Consider the following 23,792-nt stretch of genomic DNA (forward strand, 5'->3'; position numbering starts at 1 on the left):
AACAAAATCCATTTTTACACCAATATTTGTATTGTATTTCTATAAACAATTGGTCAAAATGTCAGGGATGCCTGAACAGTCTTTATTAAAGGTAAAAAGGAGCAACAAATTGTTAAATCCTTAATTTGTGTGAGAAATGCTTCTATCTCTTTTGGTTTTCAGAGATCCTGCTTCCCTGGCATTTAAAACTCAATTTTAGGAGACAACTGGACAAGGACAGGCAAAGACGTCTAGGAAGAATTCTATAGAAACAGATTGAATTTTGAAAAGTAATTGACATTTAACAAAATATCAGCCCAAGCATTAATGCTCAGAGGCAATTCGAAGGCAAAGAAGTTTAAAAGGAACAGCTTTCAGACTCCTGCATTGTGGATTAAAACTTTGTGGAGATAACACTGCTCTTCAGCCAGGCCTTGATAACGCTCTGTTTTAATTGCTTTGGCCTCTGCCCCTGCAAACTAAGATATTGTGGAGAACTTCGCAGTGAGCTGCAAGCGATTCCACTTCTGGAAGAGGGCGATTTGGAGAGAGTGCTCGAAAAGAAAAGAGGTCACGCTGAAGAATTAAGGCAGGCCATCACTGCTGGGGAAGTTTACATCAAAGCAGCTTCTATCAGGAGCACTGCTGCTGTTATTTATAGCCATCAGCCCACCAGTCCTCTGAGGCTTTCAATTTAGAAAATGGCTTTTCAGCTGCCAAGTAAAAAACACATCAGAAATCCTGAAGACAGCTGTTTTACTGTGACGGGAGCTGGTCCAGGCTCTTCCGTGAAGTGTAGTTCTGGACCCTATGCAGACGGTATTACCCAGAAGTAAGTGGAAAAGGACGACGGGGAGGAGATGATGAGGATCGGTTGACTGACAGGGGGCATGACGATGGTGAACTGGTGCTCAGGGGGCGTAGCCAAGGCGAGTCCAGGGAGCCGAGGGGGAAATCTGGGGCGGAGTCCAAAAGTCCAAAACCAGGTGATCCACCCGAGACGTGACAAAACCGAGTTAAAAACTGGAACGGGATCTGGTACAGGGACAGGGACTAAAAAAAATGGGATGACGAGGCCAGGCGCTCCGAGCCCCGGACTCAGCAGGGTCAGGACACCGATAGGAGGCCTATGCCCTCAAGCCGCAGGCATAGGGTGACTTGATGGTAGCTGGGCCTCTGGGAGCCCATCTTCCAATGCTGAGCTGGGAGTAGGGAGAGCGCCCAGCTTAAATAAGGAGGGGCAGGACTGGGGGCAGGTGCAAGTAATTAGCAAAATAAGATAGAGCCGGAGCGCCCTTATGAGGAGGGATTACGATCGTGACATTTACATACAGGGTTAATTAGGGTAGTACCATTTTAACCTAAACCTTAACAAGTTTAGTTATTAGGACCATGTGGGTCCTAATGTCCCAGTATAGTGACGGGGACACTATGCTGTAAACCGGTGCCGTCCTTTGGATGAGATGTAAAACCGAGGTCCTGACTCTCTTCGGTCATTAAAAATCCCAGGGTGTTTCTCGAAAAGAGTAGGGGTGTAACCCCGGTGTCCTGGCCAAATTTCCCATTGGCCCTTCCCAATCATGGCCTCCTAATAATTCCCATCTCTGAACTGATTTTCTCACTGCTCTCCTCCCCACTGAGAGCTGATGTGTGGGGAGCGTTCTGGTGCACTATGACTGCTGTCACATCATCCAGGTGGAGCTGCACACTAGTGGGGGTGGAGGGGATCCCCATTACCTGTAAAGAGCTTTGAGTGGAGTGTCCAGAAAAGCGCTATATAAGTGTAAGCAATTATTATTAACATCCATGGGGATTAAAAACATTCCAACAGAAACAACCCCAGCCCCTGAAAAACTGGTTTTAAACTTGGCTTTTTAATATGTTCCAGGTAGTCTCCCTTTCGAAATCGCCTTCTGTTCAAAATAATGCATACACAGCTAGGAGCACCGTATTTGTTCACAAACTATTGCAAAGCAAGGAATCCTATTTCACTAACCTGAGACATTCAAACACAAAAAAAAACACCTTGAAACCCTCCATAAGGGTGATCCCCACATACTGTACCTTTGCAGCACAATGCACTCCAGCCCAAATCACCCTCTTACCAGGCTGGTAAGTGTGACAGCTTTTACGGCTGATCATTAATTTGTCAATTTCCATACACTGGAGCCATTTAACTCTGACCCCTTGGAAAGATGATTCAGCAAATGAAGACCACGAGAGACTATTTGGAATAAAATCGCCATTCACTTGATCTCTTCAAGAAAAGGAGTTCCCTTAAAAGCATTTAAAGAAATGGCTTCCTTTATTGATCAACGAAGTACATGTGTTCCCAATTTTTTAAAACAGGTGATTTAGGTGCAACTCATAGGACCAAACGCACTGGGCTCTCCAAGAGCCAGGGAAGGAGACACCTGCTGTAGTATAATATGACATTCTCATGACTGAAATTCTAATGGTCCCTTCAGCCATGACTTGTCCAGCACATGTAATGGGTTGGAATGGACGCTGTTATTTTGTATAGTTTTCACTGGGATATTTTATTCAATCTTTTTATCTGTTATCTACCCGTAGAGGCTACAGTTTTAATCGATAATTTACTACTTATGTCTGTGAAGAGGGAGCTCCCGTTGCCTTTCCTCATTCACGCTAAAAGCCACTGATGAGGAAACAGCGAGTTGAGTGACTGATTATTAAATCATTTCCCTCTTCAGGTAAAAAGTGTATAAAACACGATTGTTATTTGCAGAAAATGTATCAATGATTTCTTATGACAAAAGTATGTTCTGGTCAGATTTGAGTGTATGTGTTAAGTTATATCGAGTTATTAGAACAAAGTTAGTAGCGCGAATCCTTGCGGTTGGCATAAAAGCCATGTATTTGGTACTGTATGTTCAATGTGAATATTTTAGTGATTAGCAATTCAGTTCATGTTCGGTAATAGCTTTAGTTTATTTCACTGTTCCTGGTTTTCTATATTTATTAGTGTTTTTTTTTATTAATAACCAAAATGCTGTCGCATTTATATTGCTAGTGAACGTTACGTTTTTAAAGAAATACTGACGTGCTCTCGCGATGTCGCCGATTTGATTGTGTTCTAGTGTTGCGTATTTTTTTAACTGAAATGTCTAATATAATAAGGAGAAGACTGAATAAGACGTAATGCAGAATATTTTCTTGATATATAATTAGAAAAATATTAAGAAGCATTTTTGTAACGTTCAGCTTATTTTCTTTGTTCTATTGTATTACTGTAAACTGTTTATCCTATAGAGATTCACACTAAAAGCCACTGATGAGGAAACAGCGAGTTGAGTGATTATTTCATAATTCCCCTCTTCAGGGGCGCTACACACACACTCATCTCCTCACCTGTGAGGGTGGTAATTTGTACAGCTGTGTTATACTAGAGCAATCAGCTCTGAAGTGTCTTTTTTTTGTGTTACACCTACATCATAAAGCAGAGAGCAGAGGAGTTTATGGCCGTCTGTACACGTACTGTACACTGGAGTCCTCAATCGCGCTGATCTCTCGGGACAAACACGGTACAACACAACACACTGTAGACGACAGGAACAATACATGTGTTGTGGGAAAATAAATACGTAGTAGTGAGACCAAACAAAAAGGGGGTAGACAATGTAAAAAGGGCAGAGTGCAGATGTGTATCGAGTCCGAGGCCCTGCAGTTAGCTGTGCAGTGGGATCATCGTTAAGATGGGAATATGGGCCGGGTGAGAAACATGCTGTATATTGGCTTTCATTATTAAATAGTAAGAGATCTACAACACTGGAGCCAAGGCAGAACTTTATTTAAGCCTCTACAGCGATGAATGTGCCACAGAGGCTGAGCAAAGGAAGGACTCGTGATGTATTGTCCCCTTAGTGATGACACCCCCAGTATGACAGAGACAGGAAAAGCGCACACGGGGGTTCTGAAGTGTCACCTCTGGGCTCTTATAAAGACGAATGAGCGAGGAAAATACACACAGTGAATTCTCTTCTGTTAAGACGCCAGGATTTTTTCCCCGCGCTTCTGATATATGATGCATATTTTATCGGAGGTCGATTTCATACCGCGACAAGGGGAGGCCAGGAAGAACACGGTTGTCCAGAACACCTCCCCCCACCAAACATGCTGTTTTTACAAGACATTTTCAAGCAAAAGAAAAAAAACAAACAAACAGACGTATCGGCGATAGTGAAACTGTATGTTTGAATTGCTTATGTAAGAATTCATGGTAGTTTCTGTCGCTAGGAAATTAAGAATATACACTATTTTGTACAGAGTTATACAGAAAGGAATATACAGAGAAGTTTAAGAGGGGATGAGGGAAGCATTCATAATCTTCAAAGACAGTGACGTCAACCCAGCGGAACTTCTGGGTGAAACACTGACCAGTGAAACTGGCCGGACACACTGACACTGACAGGTGGAAACTACAGTATGCGGAAGTGCGTTTAACACCGAGAACAGAAGATGTACAACATTCACTCCTATACAGGAGGTGAGGTACTCAGTTCAGTAAATGAGGAATTCACATTTTCACAAAATTGCGGTTTAGAACTGAGAGTCCTTTTGTGCATTCACGTTTTATCCCGGCGAGAACTGGGAATTCACATTAATACGATTGGTACATTTTTTAATGAATATCCCGAGAAGACAGCAGAATGAAAAAAGACAGGAAGCGGTGTTATTCGATGCGGTGCAATGGACTATAAACCACTTTGAAAAATATTGCATTCCCATTTCTTCTCCGGCGGCGTGCGCTAATTTCCCCCTTAATCTACCAAAGCAATTTAACACATGAATTCTCTGACGCAGATCGACAAGCTTGTGCCGTTCTGCAGTCCGGCGATGCTATGTTCACTCTGCATGAGCCGCTCGTAAATATTTGGGCGACTGACGGCATCACCTCTGGGGGGGGGGGCGTTACTCGACTCGACACGACCCTGTCGGTTTTAGTGTAGTTCCCACCCCGGGCTGGATAGGGGGTATTTGAAGGGTAGGGCGTTGCAGACGGGCTCCGACGGCCAGAACGCCATTGGCTGTGCTTGTTGGAACGTTAATTAAGGAGTGAAGCTGTGCATCTGGCCGTCCCCAGGGCAGGCAGACCGCAATCTGCGAGCATCGAGTTCATCGCAGTGTCAGAAAAAAATACAGACCACCGTACAGAAAAAGCATGCGTGCGACAGACGTGCGCGTACACCGTGTCTCTATATGCGCACACATGTGCGTGTGTGTGATAAGAGTGATGACGGGCGCAAGTGTGGCTAAGGTGTTTTCGAACTGAATTCTCACACCTGCCCTAAAGCACCTGCCTGGGAATCATTCCGTATTTGTTGGTGTGTCGAGCGACGACGATCTTGCAGCATTCGCATTTAGCACCCCTCCCTACTGCATCCGAAGAAAATTAAAACATCAGGACAATTAAACTGTATTATCCTCAAGCAGCCGGGGGAACAGGCGGGGGCGGGGGGGCGATAAAGGGTGCGAGTGAGATTTGTTGAGCTGCCAGAGAAAACTTACATCAATAATCCTGCCAGGCTGCTCGCTCGCCTTGCAGCTGGGCTCGCTCTCACAGCTGTGCGAGACCTCCGGACTTCACAGTGCGGAGTCCCGGTGAGAGGAGCAACAGCACTGTGCCGCCGCCACCCTTCGACAACGCAGCCCCCTGCTGAATCTTTCATCCGCGACTCCGTCTCCCTGCCCCGTCTGGCGTATTGAAAAAGGAGCCACAGAATGGAATTGTCTCTCATGGCTGCGCAGGTAAGGCTCCGATGTCCGTCCGGACCCGGCCACCCCCGTGCCTCTCCTGAACAAGTCGTGCTTTGCTTCACTGTGGCGTGCTGCGGTTTATTCGCGGGTCTGCCATTTCCCGACCGTCTATTTTCGGACATCCGTAGGCGCGTCACAAATTCTGTAGATACACAGACACACACTGCAGTATTTCATGAAGTGGTTTCTCACCGACGCTGAACTCCTGAGAAGATGTTCCCGCGAACGAGCGCGTTTCGTCTCTCGTCAGGTCCAGACACAAGCGAGACGTTTTGGACGGTATTGTACCAGTCGGTAACAGTTCAGGCTTGCTGTTTTTGTTTGCTTTTAAAATTGGCGTAGTATTGCCGAGAGGGAGAACGCTAAAACTAATCGTGCGTCACTGTCAATTGATGTAATGCTTAATTATTTTAATTAGCTTTTTTTCCGGTAGTCTTCACAAATAGTACATTTTCAACAAATGAATGTTGATGGGGGTTTCTTGTAAGTTAGGCGCGCGTGTTTTAATGCGTATTATATGAAAAGAGCTCAGGTCTTGTGGGGCTTTTAAACAACTGGAATTTTGATCCAGTGCAAACACGTGATTTTCACAGTCGGATAGTTAAGTTTCTAACTCGAAGCCGTCTAAATCGAAAATGTTTTCTGTGTGGCTAATTGGGGTTCCTCTTGCTTTAATAATCAACCCTGTTCAACTTTTTGCTCCTGTGTAGGCACAGTTAGTCAATTTTTTTCAAAACCAATAACGCACGTAAATTACTGCTGAAACCCTAGTTAATAATAACTAGGGCCCTTTATCGATCTCCACGGAGATGCTAACTGTGAAGATATTTTCTTGACATTTTTTTTACCATGAAAACGAAGATGGAGAGACAGGGGTCTCAGTTCCTCGAAGGCTTGGTATCTTCGTATTTTTGTTCAACCACATTCTGTGTTACATAGCTGGTCTAATTTAATGAGCTGCATACATGTAATAAATCTGTCCAGGCTCTGAGGAACCTTAAAGGTACAGTAAGTGTACCTTTAATGAAGTGAATGCCTGGTGGAGTCAGCTGTGAATGTCCTACAGTATATATGACTAATTTAGAAAATCATTAGGCTAATTGTGAAATTGATTACTGAGGTACCATCACAATACAAAGCTGTGCAGGGAATGTCTTTACAACTGCTGCAAAAGCCTTCACAAACCTAAGCAACTGAGACAAGGGAGCATTGCATCTTCTAGTTAAAACAGTGAAAATCCAGAAACAAGGTCTTTATTGGGCAGCTCATTCATAATGACTTTTTTAAATAGGTAAAGAGTGTTGATAAGGATAAGTGGTTTAAATAATTGTAACGGCACGATGGCCGAAAATTGATGTAAAACTGGACCCTATGCGGTAGTAGGTTTGATATCAAGCACCGGGTTTGAGAGAGAGCCGGGTGTACTGAGCCGAATCGTAGGATCCGGAATTGTAGTCAAAGGGAAACGCAGGTCAGGAAGCCAGAGATTCAAGAGTCGAACAGCAATCATGTAAACCTGAGGACGTTAACTAGGAGCTCCGCTGGGATACCCAGTACTGAGCACTGTGGTGGTGGTAAAGAGCCCTCAAGCACTCTGAGAACCGAGGGGTGTGATTGGATAATTAGTTTCTATGCCCGCGTTTGCGGGAATTGGAAGGGGCTTGTTTCTGATTACGGGGGGCCGTGACAATAATTCTCCAAGGTGTAACAATCGCCTGCCCATGACCACCCATCACAAGGACTTGTGTAGAGCCCAGGAAAGTACGAGGCAGGGACAGTAAAATCCCCATGAAGTAGAATCCTGAATGGAATGTCTTTTACCAACTTCTCCACCTTTCTAAGTGTGCTGTCTTGGAAAACCAGGATCCCGAGTGCAGAAGAGTTAGAGGAACCGCAGACAAAGCAAAGAACTCCGAGCACAGACAGAATAGCACGAACTGGAGAGTGTGACCTCGCTGTGGGAGTCAGGAGGGTAAAAAAGCCCCAAGCTCAACACACAGTGAGGGAGGAGGGGTCCCTGTGGGACCCCATCTGGACATTCTGATCAAAGCCAGAACAGGAGGAGATCTCCTGGAAGATGAAAGGAAAGCGGAATTCAGGAAGGGTCAGAGGAGAGTGTTGGATAGAATCTTGGGGAGCCCTTCGTCACTTTCAGTTTTTATTCTCCTTAACTAGAGTAAATTACATAGAAAAGACTGAACGGGCACATGTCTTCTGTTGCAAAGAGAGGAAAGGGTGCCTGTTAATTTACTGAGTGACCACAAAAAATCTAGCCATCTGCTAGGATTCTTATATTTTTTCAAAGCAGCACTATGGTCTGCTCTCCATGACAAGTGGAAAATGAGCAGATAGAAACTGTAGTGAATTCCACTTGAATTACAGCTGCACTCATATTGATTTGTAGATTTGTAGTGATTGCTTAAAACAAATTTCCTGAGAGAAAATGAGCCACCGTTATAATTAAGAGGCAAAGGAGAAGATGCGGGTTATGGATTAAAGGAATGCTTTTTTTAATGTTTTTCCCCCAGAAATCCTTTGCATAATGTAATTTTGCAATTAATGCAGCATCTCCATATTTGAGCCACAATAAATACCAAAAAGGAAAAGACATAGTCTTGGAATAACTGTGTAGGCTGGATCTCACGTGTCAGAGCTGCTGATATAATGATTGCCTATTAAGAAGTTCCTAAGACCTCTGGCTGCTGCCTGTTAATCAGATTGCAAGCTTCTACAGTTTTCCTTAAGGGCAACATGGAAACACCTGTCGTATGTGCAAGGCAGAAACACAGTTCTGAAGCTGAGCACCCGATTTTGTGAATCTTTTCTAGATGTATAGATATTTCATTGATCCCGTGAGAGAAATTGCAGATTCTAGATCTAGGGCACGCAGCCTCAGTGTGTTAACTAGCTCGTAGTCAGTGTGTTCAGATGCTGTCATGGATAAGACTGGTACCTCACAAACAAAAACAAGAAGAAAGGTTCCCAAAGTTCACCACAGCTGGTAAGCGTTCTTGAAGGGTAGGCTGCCTCAAATGGCAATTTAAAATTACTGCAGAAACCCTCATGATATAGGCCTGTTATCAAATCATTATTTGGTAGGCAGTTGTGCTATCTATCTGAAGAAATGCTGAGCGACACTTTCTTTATTTTGTGCAAGGACTGCTTGTGAAAGAAAATGTGGATAACAAAAGGAAGCACTCCTTCTTCTGGCCCTGAGCCTTAAGTAAATTCATGACCGTTTCTTCAAAATACAATATCAAGCTCATGAAATACATAGTTCTTTTATTTTATAAAATGTAGTCTAAATTTTTGGTTGTTACAGATAGACAGAATTATATTTGGGCATATTAATGGCATTATCTCTGGCCATACCAAAACCTTATGTGAAATGACAATGAGCAAATATCTCTATCTTGGAAAATGGAACTTCTTTTTCTGGCTGATTTCTGCCAGAAAAGCTGCCACTCTGGTGACATTTAAGAATTATGTAAATGTCCAGAGAAGGACGATGAGTTTCCAATTAATAGAGAAGAGCAGGAGGTCACTGAAGCCTTTTTCAGCTCTCTTCTTACATCTCAGGGAATTTGATGAACCATTGTTGCTGTTAAAATCTGGGTAATAGATATTTAATCACTTTTTTTTCCTTAGATCGTTAATTATCAAGTGATAGAAAGTAAATTAAAGTCTTAATTTAGGACACCATGGCAGACGTAACTGAATGTCTTTTCCAGTTTCCTGTACAAAGTTGGTATCATTTTTTTTTCTTTCTCCTTAATGTTCCTTTTTGGAAATATTTCAGCGTGTGGCTCGTGTTAACAGAAGACTTGCATTAGTTTGCGAATTAATCATCTGTACTTCCAGAATGACTCATTCAGTAAGCACTCCGGATCAATGTGCAGGTGACACATGGTTCTGAGGACTGAAATAAAAAAACTAGTCTTTACACAAAGAGTTGTAGGGAACCAGAACAAATTGTCAAGCCAGATTGTCTGGGTACGTCATGAAATGAGCAGATGAGATCCTCAGAACAATCAGCAGCAGGTGAACAGATGATACAGATGGGTCTCCTCTCATCTGACCTCTTTTTTTGTGTTTCTAAGTCGCTATATTCCAGACTGAGCCAGTTGTGAGTCTGGGCCCCATCATTAGTTGAGTGAGTCCATTATTTCCCAACCAGCAGCACACAGCTGGATGTGGTCCATGTCAGGCCACTGTATCTCCGCTCGCATGTTTCACAGCTGGCCATGTTGTGAGGGTTCCAGCTGGCCAGGGTGCCCTTAGCTTGCTGAGCAACAGCACGCCCTATGACCTGCTGCCACCTGCGAGCCTGCTGTGCCGTCCGCGGGAGATGCACCGCTCCTCCAGCTGATGCTCGATCTCCTGTAGGCCCTGCGGCCCTCCCTCCGACAGGTGTGCGCCTTGGAGAACGAGCAGCCTCCTCACCCCCCCCCCGCTCCCCGCGCCGACGATCATGACAGTCAGAAACAGCCTCAGCCCAGAGGTCATGTGACACTTGCTGTATCCCAGAAGCCACCTGACCTTTACCTCGCCACATCCCAGAGGCGGTGTGAGATTCCGAAATAAGGGGCAGTAAACAAAGAAAGCCGAGAGATCCCATTTTCTGTCTCTGAAAACTGAGAATGTAGTGGGAAATGGTTGCATTTTCCAGTCGATAACAACAGGATCAATCATCTAAGGCTAAACTTTAACCTCCCAATACACTTCCAGTGTTTTGATGTCCTCAGACGATCTTTTCCTGCCAAGTAGAGTGTCGTTCTCGGCACAGCTGGGGAAAAGAGTCACCCAGAGCCAGTTTCCCTGCCAGGAAGTTTGCATGTCACTGGGAGTTTGGGTAAGCTTTCACGCCCTGTGTGGAAATCACAGCAGAACAGATCAGCGTTCTCGAATGCCAGCAACACAGAGATGTGGCTCTGTGTCATGTACGGATGGCAGAGGCGTTAAAAGTCATTTTCATGTAGCGCTAGACGGTTGAAAGCCTAGGAGAGAAAAGGTTTGTGGGGGTTTTGTGGAATGGTAAAACAAACTGCCGGTTTTCACTAACAAATTACAGCAAAATGACATGACCATAGGAACTATCGATTAACATCCCGTTCCACCACTCCCTGTTGAAAGGAACCCTAGATATCAATAATTTTTATATTCAGTTTCATCAGAGCTGTCCACAGCACACTGTGTACGTTGGAGCATGTGGACTGAGAGCCAATATGCATATAGATGAGACGCTAATAGAGCTCGCGCCTTATCAGAAGACTGAAACAGTTCCCTTATGATTTCACTGATAATACTGAATACCCCAAACCCACTGACAAGTCGCTGATCTACTGTGAAGTTATCATTATTCCACTCACCTGAACTTGCTTGAGCCTCTGTGCTCCCTGCACTTAAGATCCACATAGAAGCCCGGAACGGAATGTAATAAACAGTTCTATAATCTAATCAATTCTTATGATTTTAGTTTGATGGTGACTCTACTATAATCTTAAATTAATTGTTGTAAGGGATACTTAAAAGCAGACTTCTATTTTTTTCCAATATAAAAAGCCTATATTGGCACACCAGGGGCATCTTTTCCCTAACTGCCAGGGATGACTTATTGTCCCTGCAGCGCCATGGTTCATGAAAACACATAAATCATTCCTGCTGACACAAGTGGAGCTGTTAGACCATAAGATCACTGTTTGAAAAGTAATCCCGAGAACCCATCGTATAATTCTTCTGTGCTCTAAGAACTAATGGGCTTAAAGCATTAATAATGAAGCAAAATGAGTCACTCTTCATCAGCAGCTGAGGAAGATCACAGAAGCGTTCAGGGTGAAATCTGCTCAAGATAAGAGAAAGTGAGAAGGACTTGGAAACATGGATTAGCCCTTAACGTCTCGTGTGTCCTCTGTCTCTGCCCCTGTACCACTTCCCAGTCAACAGCCGAGTCCTGCAGTGTCGGGATTTTGGAGGAGGGTGACGTCACTTCTGCAACTGGCACTGCGCACTGAGCCCTGAACTCCTGCCACCCATGTCCATCATGTAGTCTTCAGTGCTACCCTGTCACGGTTATTTTCACATGTAGTCGAGTTAAATGCCCCGTGATTAATCGAGCTGAATTAAGCAGTTGCACTGTGTGCATTCTGCCGTTTGACATCTAGGAACATCCTATTGCCTGCATGTCAGTTTCTTTCATTAATAGAACAAGACAAATTCAGGTCCCATTTCTCAGTTTTTTTATGTTGTAAATGTTGAATGGTAGTGTTAAGAAACAAATAGCTTTAATATGAAGACTGTCTGTAGCCACTGGTTTAACATGGAGGCCTCTTACATGGTTCAGTTCTTATTTATTTTAAGATAGTTCTTTAAAGATGGCTCATGATTCAATTCTCTTTAATCTCAAAGATAGTTAAAGAGGGCATTTTTCAAAGCCTCCAGCACTGTCAGTCTGTAAAATACATGTTTGTGTCCAGTCCCATAGCCCAGTATGAGTCAGTGGTCAGAGGAATCGGAGTCACTTGGACAATTACTTTCCTCAATAGGACTCTGCAGTACCATGCTGAAAACACCTGAGCCCGCGAGCCCAAGGTCACAGTTTAGTGGAAAAGCTGCTGAAAAAGTAAGAAGCAACATGCATCCATTCATTACTGGGCAGCTATCTCGTCCTGGTCACCCTCACAGCAACTGGGAAGTTCTCCCAGAAATATAGGGAACAGGCAGATCTATAGCCTATAGCTTGAATGAATGTTCCTAAGGATAAAACAATCATCATGGTTCCCTGCAAGATCTGGAGCCCAGTGATATACTGTAGCACTTTAACTTCCCAGGTTTCCAGTATGAAAGAGGACCTACATGTTTTTGTTCTTAAGTAATGAGTATCACCGCCAGCCTATCTTCTCAACACCTCTCACCTTCCACAGCTCCATGCTGAAGAAGTGCTTTCTGAGCAGAGGTCAGTACCTTTGTCATTGCTGAGTTTATGCACATCTGATGGAATGCTGCACACGAGCTGTGACTTGGCTCTTCTAATGGTCCTTGATGCATTGTGGACACCTTGCAGACAAAATAATTACATCTCCCGATGCAGTCAGGGATGTCATTAATAGTCTGCAAAGGAAAACAGCTGGCACTGCTTCTCCGTTGCGGGTCACGAGTTGTCAGCACAGTTAGAGGAGAGGAAAAAAAATCCTCTTCTGCCGTTTGAAAAATGAGCATGCAATCCAAAATGGCCTCACTTGAGCAACCTCAATTGGCTTTCGGCGCTCCAGGCTTTGTGTGTGGAGGACTCATGTGGGGTTGCGCTCAAATTCTGTAAAAAGGGCCTAGAAAACCTACTGATGCTTCCGGTGATAAACCATCATTATATAGTGATAATAAATTGCACTGTAGGCGGGCATCCTTCAGTTTGGAATAAAATAACTTCCTTCACAGAACTTTTATTTTTCTTCAGCTCTTTAAAAGAATTACAAAAAGAGAGATTGCAGCCAATGTGACATTAGGTAAAATTTAAATCAACATTTGCATTGGTTTTCTATTTTAAGTGGAAAATACAGCAGTGATGGAACTGTGCCCCTCAAGTGTTTGTACACTGTAAGATAATTTTCAGACAATACAGCACACAGTGAGCAGGGGAGATGGGGACTGCATGTAATTAAGGCTCTACTGTCTGAGCCCCAGAGGTTTTGCCAACGAGCCAGTGCTTACACAGTGGTGCCACAGTACAGTTTGTCATGCAGGTCGGGTACCTGAGATGACAGGCTGTAAAAATGTGTGCTGAACCGAGATGAACCAGTCTTGTCATTTGAACACCCAAAATGAATGAATTGACCCTGTTTATTCTTTTCATTCTATCCAGGAAAAAAACAACAACTTCTGCTTCAGGGTACTGCGTGGTTGCAGAAATTGCAGAAGCAGCAAAAAGAAATAAGGGAAAGAGAAAATACGTTACATAACCCATAGTTCCCCATGAGAGATGAGAAACGTCAGCATGGACAGAGATCAAGAGTGTTTAATCCCTTTGGAAAAACAGAGTGATCTTTCCAGCTGTCCAATGATCCGAAAGGAGAGAATAATGGAAGTAATGTACTGTAGTTCTCATCTGCATCTCTGACACCCCTCTAAGGAAAGGGATTGGATAGATTGAGGCCAATGTTAGATCTGAGGTTCAGTACAGTGTTTGAAGCACAGTGGAAAAACTGTTTTACTGCATTATCATTCTGACTCCCTTCATTTGGCCTAACATCTTGGCATTTGTGTAGATCACAGCGTTGGTACTTATTGCAAATCCATTTTTACCGTTATGCACTTATCATGCAGTACACACAAACTATTGCAATTTTAACATCCTCAGGAATCATACAGTTTTTAATGCTGGATTCAAGCATGAATGAGAAATGGTTTTATTATAGGAATTTTTTGCTACTCTGGTCAGTGCTGCAGGTCTGTCTTTTAAAGACTGTGATCCGTGTCATAACCCTGAAATGAGAATTCCCACTGCTTCCAGATTCGTGGTACATTTTCATGGTTAAAGATTCTACGCTAAATTGAGAACGTGTGCTGTATTCCTGATGTGGCTTGAACTGTAATCCACTGCAATGTGGTGAATGCTGTTTTTTTAAAAAAACTCTCGGTCAATCCACTGTAGTTTCATAGCGAGTGTTGTCTTGCAGCCTTTCGAAAGAAGGAATTATGCAAATAGGGGGCAGCAAACCTGAAAATCAACACAAAGTCCTGCAGAAGTTTTTCATCATCTTATTCGGTTACTGGAGTTCCTTTGTGAAGTGGTTGTCCGCTGTGGTGAATAGTCGCCCGTTTTTTTTTGTCAAAAGGTCCATCAGGGCTGACTCTTTCTAACTGGCTAACAAGCTAAAGCTTACAGCACACAATAACGGAATCAAACAATTACCGAATGTAATGTAATGCAGAGCAGAATGGGATCATTAGCTAAATGGAGCTGCAAGGCAGCCTCCTTCTCGGGTTTCTCATGATAAAGTCATTATCCAGCTGCAGGGAGCCCGTGAAACTTTGGAACTCCCAGCGCAACAACAAAAAAAGGATTATCAGCCAAAGTGAACAGTTATTACACAAGCGCGTCTAAGATATTTCACCAGGTTTCATTTCAAAATCAATTTGATACTCATGAAATAAGATCAAGATCGCTTTATTGGCCATATACAATTTTTTGCATTAGGAATTTGTCTTTTTGCATCCCCCAGCTTGCTCTCCATGAGACACACAGACAGGGAGAGAGAAGCCTGGGGTCAGAGTGCAGGGTCAGCCATTGTACAACACCCCTGGGGCAGCTGGGGTTAAGGGCCTTGCTCAGGGGCCCAACGGAGTAGGATTCCTCTGCCGGCCACGGGAAGGGTAACTTCCAGCCACAGGCGCAGATCCTCAGCCACAGAGCCACCGCTCCACCCAGTGGTCTTTGCTCTCAGCGCACACTGAGCATGGTCATGCCAGGGCAATAATGATCTCGCCCTGCTGGAACCAGCTTCTACCTCCTAACTGGGCCGTTCTCCCAGGAAATTTCTTTCTCAGCTTTTCGATTGTTCTAAAAAAAAACTCTCTGTGTTTTTGCCAACCAGTGCAATCACAAGCTTTACTGAACTCCAGCAGAGCAGTCATAAGGCCAACAAAGCCAGCTGTTTAATTCTGAAACAACTGTCTCATATTTTAAATTAGTTCTTGGTGAGCACTGCATCTCTCTTTCATCTTTTTAGACCTTAGAAGTTAAAAATTTAATAGCAAAATTTGGAATAACCAATTTTACATTTCTCAACTTCTGTGATTTCAGCAGCCAGAGCAACTACAAGGCTCAAAGTTTTGCCTTATGGGAAATAGTAAGTTTTGAAACTGTTTTTGGAAGTACTCATAGCACTGATTTCCCTCAGGTTTCCTGACATTTCTATGCCCTAGGTATGAAAATCAGCTCTCTGACAAATCTACTTCAGGCTACTCCAACTCACTTCTCAGAAATCTCAGAATTCAGCTCCACCAACAACTCTAGAACAAGCTACACAATCATGTCTTAAATGCACGTCTTCTTCATTTTTACTTGTGTCCACAAGTCAATGTCAGCAGTACTGGGCTGACATGATCGATATCTGAAAGGATTTCAAATGCTTTTCTCAAGTTATCTCTGACTGTGATATTCTTTTAAGGTGAGGAAGTATCCTAGGAGCTTTTTGCTGAATTGATTGAAGTGCAAATCTCAGCTCTACAGCATTGTGCTCTTCCATCTTATGTTATAACAGTAGAGGCACTATACTGTTATTTTCCAAATTTAGGACATTGTCCTCCTCTGTAGTGACGATACAGTCTCTCTGCCAGAAATAATGCATTGCCTATGAAAAAAAAAACCCTTTTCTTTACGGTAGTTTCAGATGCTAGTCCTGCATGAATGAATTCATGCTTCGCTGATCAAAATGTCTGTGGCTGTAACTCTTCAACCCAAGGAAGCCCGCTCAAGGTTGTGTAGTCTTCACTGCCCTGTGAGACCAAGAGAAGAACGGAGAGCACAGGGCCGTTCGAGCGCAGGTAATCGCTCAGCATTACTAGAAGCTCCAGGACATACCTGCGGTATATTTTGACGCATGTCCGAGCGGAAGAAAGAAAGTCGGCGTGAAAAGCCAAGTGAGCACACGAAGAGACGGATGCGTCAGGACCGCTTTTGAAGAAGGAGCTTGATGGCTGCCAGTTGTATGATATATTTTTATTTTTGTGTCCGCTCCACTGAACCTTTCTGCTGCCTGGCGAGTGAATGGGAGTTCTGGCCTCTGCAGTGGCGTGCAGCTGGGAGAAATCTTGCAGAAACGCGGACGGCTGGGGGTATTGATCTGGCATTGGCCCATGAGCAGGCTTCTTCAGAGCGGCAGCAGGCGATTGACTGCCAAAGGTTATACCCAGCAGGCATAGCAGCCTGCAACTCACCAGTGGCAGCCCGCTGGAGCTCAGCTCAGGAGCCTGGCCAGGACCTGGAGACGAGACCCCCTGTTTAAGATAAGGTTGCTGCGGGAGGAGGTGTTAGCGAGGCCAGTAGGGGGCGCTCACCCTGCAGACTGTGTAGGTCCTGACGCCCTAGTGATGGGGACACTCTACTGTAAAAATAAAAAAAGCACTGTTCTTCGGATGAGATGTAAAACCAAGGTCCTGACTCTCCATGGTCATTAAATATTTATTGAAAAGAGTAAGGGTGTTATTTCTGGTTTAAACATTTAAACATGCACCGCGCGGTAACTGAATCCCAAAACTGAGTCGGTCCGACCTAAAGTTGTAATCAAGGATTATTGAATGTCACTCTCTTGCATGGGCTTTAATCGCTGGTCTTGATTGTTTCCCAATCATACTTTTTGGTTTGGGGAATATGCCAACATCTGATGCCAAGAGAAGTTCATATGTAGATCGCGGAAATGCTCAGTGGACACCCCAGGTAGGGTTAGGGTTAGTATTCACACTGTAATTAGACCATTTTTAAGTTTAGCGCTGGATTTTGGGGTCCAAGTTAGGTTTAGGACAATTGGTTTCTTGCTCCTATCCGAGTTTTTTTCAGAAACTCTTTTGGGCCTGAATGTCATTCTCTTGCATGGGTCCTGGTGTCCTGGCCAAATTTCCCCATTGACCTTTATGCTTCATGGCCTCCTAATAATCCCCATCTCTGAACTGGCTTCATCTCTCTGTTCTCCTCCCCACTGAGAGCTAATGTGTGGGGAGTGTACTGGGGCACTCTGGCAGCAGCCCCCTCATCCAGGTGGGGAACCAGAGGAGGCAGGAGACAGGTGGAGATGGGAGAATGCATTTAAGACTGAGAACAGGAGGCACTTCCTTACACAAAGAGTTGTGGATGTATGAAACTCAGAAATAACTGTCCGCTCCCGAGGAACTGAGCTGCATGGGCCTCTTCTTAGGCGCTTTCATTCCTTTCCCCTTTTCCCTCTCCCAGCACTTCCCGGCTGTGAGCGGGGCCTTCCTGGACTCTCCAAACAACTGCAACACCTCCCTGCAGATCTCCACCTCCAACCTGGAAGCCAGCTTTGCCCGGCCGCTGGAGCCCGAGGAGGAGCCCAAGATCTCCAGAGACGCCATCTGGCTGTGGATCGCCATCATCGCCACCATCGGCAATGTGGTGGTGGTGGCCGTGGTCTGTGCCTGTACCTTTTAAGAGCCCTTGGCCCACCCAACCACAAACACCACCCCTGTTTTCGTAGCTTAGACTGACTGGTCTTTCAGAGTAGCCCAGTGTGCAGAGCTTCCACCTTCTCATCTCGTATCTCCCCTGGACCTTGGCTTCCATAAAGAGTCTGTCGCTCTGGGCCGAGGGGAGACGGTCAAAACAAACTTCCCAGGGAAGATGCCCCACTAACCATTGCCTACAAAAGGCTTTGGTATAAATTAAATATGAATGATTCATTTCAGAGTCTTATTCCTTCGTCGTGAGCAATAGGTGCAATGTATCCGATGCCGACCTGGTGTGAAAAAGAACAATTCGGTGCTCTGACCCCACGGAAACTGTCAGTGAAGGTCATTTTTAGAAAGCGGGATATCTGAAGGCCTCACGTTGTTAGCGTGAGTGCAAATCTCAGCGACGTACTGTATCTGACACTTCGACTTTGCAGCTGCGGAGAGGATTAGCCTTGAAATCCTCTTAACACAACTCGCCAATTACAAAAAAAACACATTCCAAAGTCTGATTTGGCATTAGCTAGCATTAAGAAACATATAACGCCGGGTAAGAAGCCTGGAAGCTAGGAACCTTCAGAGCGAATACAATTAAAAGGGGTTTCCAGAGCAAGCACAGTGGCAGACTTTTTCTTTCTTGAAGGCAAGAATCTATTTGAGTACATGCGTAGATGTTTGTAAGTGGAAATCTAAAATAATCCGAGGGGGGAAAAACAAGACAGGAATTCCTTTGAACATAAAAAGTCTATAGTTTCTGGCATGTGGTATTTTTAAGACCTTTAGCGATTTCAAGATTATGTTTTTAAATCGGGGCAAGAGGCTTTGGGACTTTGCTGGGCTGTTTGAGGTCGGCCATCTCCCAAAGCCTTTTGCTGTCCTGGGTGGAGCTGTGGGCTTTCTAAGGGCTCCGGAAAGGCACAGGCACCCACTGGCCTGGGCACACGATGGTACCCACCCTCTGCCTTGGCACACAAAGGGCAGTGACTCAGGACAGCAGTACCCTTCCAATGCCCTTCACGGACACTGGACTGATGGCAGTCCAGTAAATGCAGATTCTGTGGCTCTCTCAGGTACTGTATGTAAAGATGCCGCTTTTCTTGTTACACCTTAAGAACATAAGAATAGTTACAAACAAAAGGGAATCCTTTGGTCATCTAACCTATTTGGTAGATAGTAGCTGATTGATCCTAGGATCTTATCCATCCTTGACTAGAAAAACCAGCCAGGAGATCAGTTTCAGCTTCATGGCTGAGTAGCTTATTTCATACTGTTCTCCCACCACTCTTTGTCTCACAAGATCATTATGTTGTAGTCATTAATTGTTTGATAGGGATTTGAAGAAGTGCAAATAAACAAGGATTACAATGGACAATTGTAAATCACTGGGGATTTGCTGATGTTATTGAACAGGCATTAGTCTGTAGCTGTGTGTACTGGACTCTGTTTACATTTACAAGAGAACAGTCCTTCCTATTTAACATATGAACAGTATATGTGCCTATTAAAAACAACTTTTTTTCAGGAAGTTAAAAATGTCATGAGATACACACTGTGTTGAAAGAAAAAACCCACACAACTAAAATACAGCCATGCAAGCCCTGACTACGTCACCTGATGTCCCAAAGAGTCTGTAAACATTAAGATCATCCCCAGCTCACAAAGAGACTGTACAGTGTTTTTCTAGGAAGAAATCAAAGCAGATGCAGCTATGATAAGCATCCTGCTTTACACTATTGAGCTCTTGTTATGTTGTATTCTCTCATGAATATACTTTGTCTTTTGTTAGGTCATACAAGAAATGTTTCATCTCATCTGCATTATCACTTGAACATATCCGGAAATTCAAAATTCTGAGAACATAGAAAATGCAGAACAGTGCAAAAGGTCAGAGATCTAAAATAGCTATATTTTATAGTACATGCTATACAGAACACGAAGGACAAGGAGGAAACCTCCTAAAAATACCAGTCCCCAGATCTCACACTAACTGGGATGGATTCGGAAGAAGATTCCAAATATTAACGGGCAACTTGGGGAACACACTAAACACACATCAGATTCTGGCATTTAGAATGTTTAGAATGTTTTGAATTTGCAAAAGAGTTACTAAAACACTTCTTGTTTTATTACAGTTTTTATGTTTTAAGTTATCACCATCAGAAGTGATGTTTTCCATGTACTGGTCCTTCTTCAGTGGCAGCCTTTGAGGAGGTATACGAATGTTATTAGCACAAAAATAAATATATTTTTTAATTCAATTTTTTTTTTAAGTTGGAAAAACACAAAGGTACGTTCAGGAGACATTTATGGAGATCTGTTCTTTGCCACTATATCTAAAGAATTCTTTTTCTCTTCTTTAGAAGGACGAACTGAGCGAGGGGAGAAAGGCCTCGAAAAATTCATTCGAGGCCTCCGAGTGGTCTGCTTTAAAAGACACTGTATACGCTTCCTCTGCGTGAATCGCTCTTTTCTGAGGGAATCTCTGCAGCTTTGCTGACTGATTTTACATTTCCCCCATCTCTTCGTAAGCGGACTTTTGCCCTTTCTGCTCCTGTAGTTCAGCTTGGCAAGAGTGATGCCACTTGTCCTTGTCACAGTCTGCTAGTTCGCTGTGTGCAGTCTGCTCCTTTCCACCTCCTCGCCACTCTTCTACACCAGAGGGCAAAAGGAGAACAGGATGTGACCGAGCAGCAGAAATGTAGAAGCAGCAGAGATGAGAATGGTCTGTTCTAGGAGTGAGCTGTATTTTTTTTTCTAACTGAGAGAGGAAGAGATTGAGACTGCATGAGCACACTCTCATCTGCGACAGATGTAGCTAACCCCTACATGTAGTTTACCCCTCTCAGCCCCAGGGCGGAGGTAAACCTGCCTTCACACACTGTGAAGCATGAACTGTTCTCCCCCGTGTGCTTGGCCGCTGTCCTGGTTTTTCTCTGCTCGGCTTTGCTCTTAATTTCCCACTTAGCTGACCAGATCTTGGCAAGGGGGTTCTGAGCTCTTCCAAGCTGCAAGGAGCTTCTGCACACAAATACAATCGCCATTTAGTAGGGAGACACTAAGATTTCCATTGCATTTGATTTGATAAACATCAAACACAAATACAAAGCCCACAAACCTTGCCCTGAAGGGCCTGCTTAACTAACATCTGGATAATATTAAGCACAGATGTTACCTTTTTTATTTTAATTGCATGAAAGACAAGAGGCAAGAGAGCCACAGTGGCTGAGGGCAGAGCTTGAGTTCACAGTATTGTGCAGCTCCTTTTAGATCCTGCAGACCACATCCCTGGAGAAATTCTGTGCAAGTAGAAAAAAAGACCCCTGTTCACTGGCCCCATAATATCAGAAATGGACTCTCTCTTCAAACCCTTGGGTTCTGATTTTTCATGGGCAGTGTGACATGTTTGTGCAGAAACTGCCAGCGCTTCCTGATTAATTTGAGAAATGACCACCTTTTGTTAGCTGGCCTGCTTCATGAGGGATCTGTGAGTTTTGCCACACAGCTGAAAAACAATCTGAGCTCAATGTTTCATCCTTGGGCAGAACAGAAGAGAGAGAGAGAAAGCATTCCTGTCTCCTCCGTTTATTGTGTTGTTTGCTTGTGTTTTTTTAGCCTCTGAAGATGAACTCTTGTCTGCTGAAGGGCACCGGAGGGTACAGCCCATTTAGAAATGCGCTCGAGTGGAACCGCTCAAGACCAGAACACTTCTTGTGGGGATTGTAGGGCATGAGCTACAGAGGTCACAGGTTCGATGATCTTATTCACACAAAGCATGAGCTGACAGCACGTGAGCAGAGTGCTCCGGTAGAGAGATCAAACCCCTGCGTTCTAAAACGCCAGAATAAAATATCCAGATGTTCCTGAAGAACAGCAGAAGACTGTCCCATTGCAAGCGCAATGTTTCAAAACTGAGTTTGGGTTTTTTTTCTATTCATGAGACACGGATGAGGAACAGATGGGCAGCTGTGTTTTGCATGCTGGAAGAAACATCATTAGCAGCCGGATAAGCACTTCATCTTCACCTTTGGCTTTTGCACATATACAGTAGCAGTAGCAGGGTTCTTCAGAAGCCAATCAGTGCTGAATACTGGACAGGAGACTGCTGTGGGCAGCCTGGAGCTGGGCTCTGGGTCGACAGAGCTGTTCATCTGGACACTGGGACCCTGACAGGGAAGGTGCTCGGAAATGTACAGGTACTCGGCAGCCAGTGGTGGAATTTGCTATCAACAGAGGTTTTGGCCTGCATGTCACCCTCCATCCTTGTGGAGCTGTTTCCTTAAGCTCGTTCCCTGTGGTTCTGAGTAGAAAGTGGTTATTTTGTGCAGTGAAAGTGAAATTGTCTTCAAACCACAGACACATATTTATATCATCTACATTTTGTGAAAAAAAATGAATACTTTTGTTTCAGTGTCTTTTATTTGGTCATTTACTTATTTTTGCCTTGATGGTGTCTTGAACTGTTTTAATGTTTTTAAAGTATTTTAGGCTGATTTGCTTACGACAAGAGCAGATGATTCTCTAATTGGGTGAAAAGCATGCTAACACATACAGTAGCTGCCATTTAACATCACCTTTTACACTCAAGACACGGACAGCTTCTTAACATGTTGTAAATAGCAAATTGCATAATACATTTACACATTTTCATAAGGCACTAAGTAATAGTTTTATTTTATCTGTTGTGGGTTTCATTAATATTGTGATTGTATTATTTGGACTAAGTTTTACTTGTGTTTCATCAGTAAAACAACGTTAATTTGCAAGTCAAACTTCCAGCACTGACATTGGACAGGGCTGTACTGAAAAGTTAAAACTATAAAGCACATTTGTACAAGCTTATTTTTTTAAATGCAGCGAAGTTAAATAACCGGCACAGACTTATTAATGTGAGGCCCAATGAATTATAGGAAAGTGGGAAAGCATTTATTTTAGAACAGCATCCTAGTTCAATAACATGAGTGGGGCTTTTTTACATGTTAAGCTTTGTACTATTGTGAGGATTCTAAATGCTTATATTTTAAATTACACGTAATTACTAGGAAGTGAAAATGAGTTTAAAGTGCTTTACAGATATGCTTAATTACAATCAAATGAAAAACTAAATAAACATTTTTTTTCTTTTAATGTATAGAAGATGTATATCTTTATGGAACATCTTTGAATACAAATAAAACGTAAAAGTAATCATGTTTGGTATCTGTATTTTATGATGGTGCGTTTTATTACGCGGCTTATAAAACCGGACTCAATGCAATGCACCTCGTACTCAACTGAATCTATGCTAGGCTGTGACTGGGACTGAAGCTGAAATCCACCCACACACAGTGTCAGTTAGGCTCACTCACGGGTCTTCCGACAGTAAATCCTATTCCTACGCCTGTCCAGGCACCAGTGACCTTGACATACCGTCAGCTGCAAAGATCAGTAAAGATCGTTTTGCTCGCAAGCATTTCTTGGACGGATGCGGTACGTCAGATTGTCCACAAGAGGTCTCCCTACCCCTGCTATATTGTATCTTTTCGGTCGCGATCTTAAGAGGAGTCCAGCTCTGCCTCTCCTCCCATGTTGCATCATTCAGTACTGCTAGGTTTGCACTACTGTACTGTAGGTAGCTTGGCAGCATTACAGTATCTGAGCCCTGACTCAGAAGGAGGTAGCAGATATAATCTGTGTCTGCAGTTAAATGCCCTCATGCCCAAACACAGTTGAGTAAACAACTGATTTACAAATGTAGTTCTCACATGTGCAGCCAGCCTGCATTAAAGATTAGGATGCAGCTTCTGCAGTTTCACACAGCTCCCCAATATCAAATGGTGACACCCCAGAACAAAACAGAATATTCCACACTTTCCTCTGTC

General features: G+C 43.7%; 1 protein-coding gene across 5 annotated transcripts; it reads left to right on the top strand.

Annotated features, from left to right (window-relative positions):
- Positions 1–2,625: 2,625 nt before the first annotated feature.
- Positions 2,626–23,118, top strand: LOC148672187 (uncharacterized protein C14orf132). 5 transcript variants are annotated; one of them, XM_088627680.1, is made up of 4 exons: positions 2,626–2,693; positions 5,526–5,748; positions 17,699–19,004; positions 21,547–23,118. In XM_088627680.1, the coding sequence occupies exons 2-3, from the start codon at positions 5,722–5,724 to the stop codon at positions 17,915–17,917; spliced, it is 246 nt and encodes an 81-aa protein (XP_088483806.1). In that variant the 5' UTR covers positions 2,626–2,693; positions 5,526–5,721; the 3' UTR covers positions 17,918–19,004; positions 21,547–23,118. The 5 variants fall into 5 exon arrangements, with proteins under 5 accessions (XP_088483806.1, XP_088483805.1, XP_088483803.1 ...); XM_088627677.1 differs by lacking the exons at positions 2,626–2,693; positions 5,526–5,748 and adding exons at positions 5,824–6,051; positions 20,067–20,145; XM_088627679.1 differs by lacking the exon at positions 2,626–2,693 and having other exon boundaries at positions 4,877–5,748.
- Positions 23,119–23,792: the final 674 nt, after the last annotated feature.

The sequence above is a fragment of the Lepisosteus platostomus genome, chromosome 4 (assembly GCF_059453375.1).
Source record: "Lepisosteus platostomus isolate fLepPlt1 chromosome 4, fLepPlt1.hap1, whole genome shotgun sequence".
NCBI lineage: Eukaryota > Metazoa > Chordata > Actinopteri > Semionotiformes > Lepisosteidae > Lepisosteus > Lepisosteus platostomus.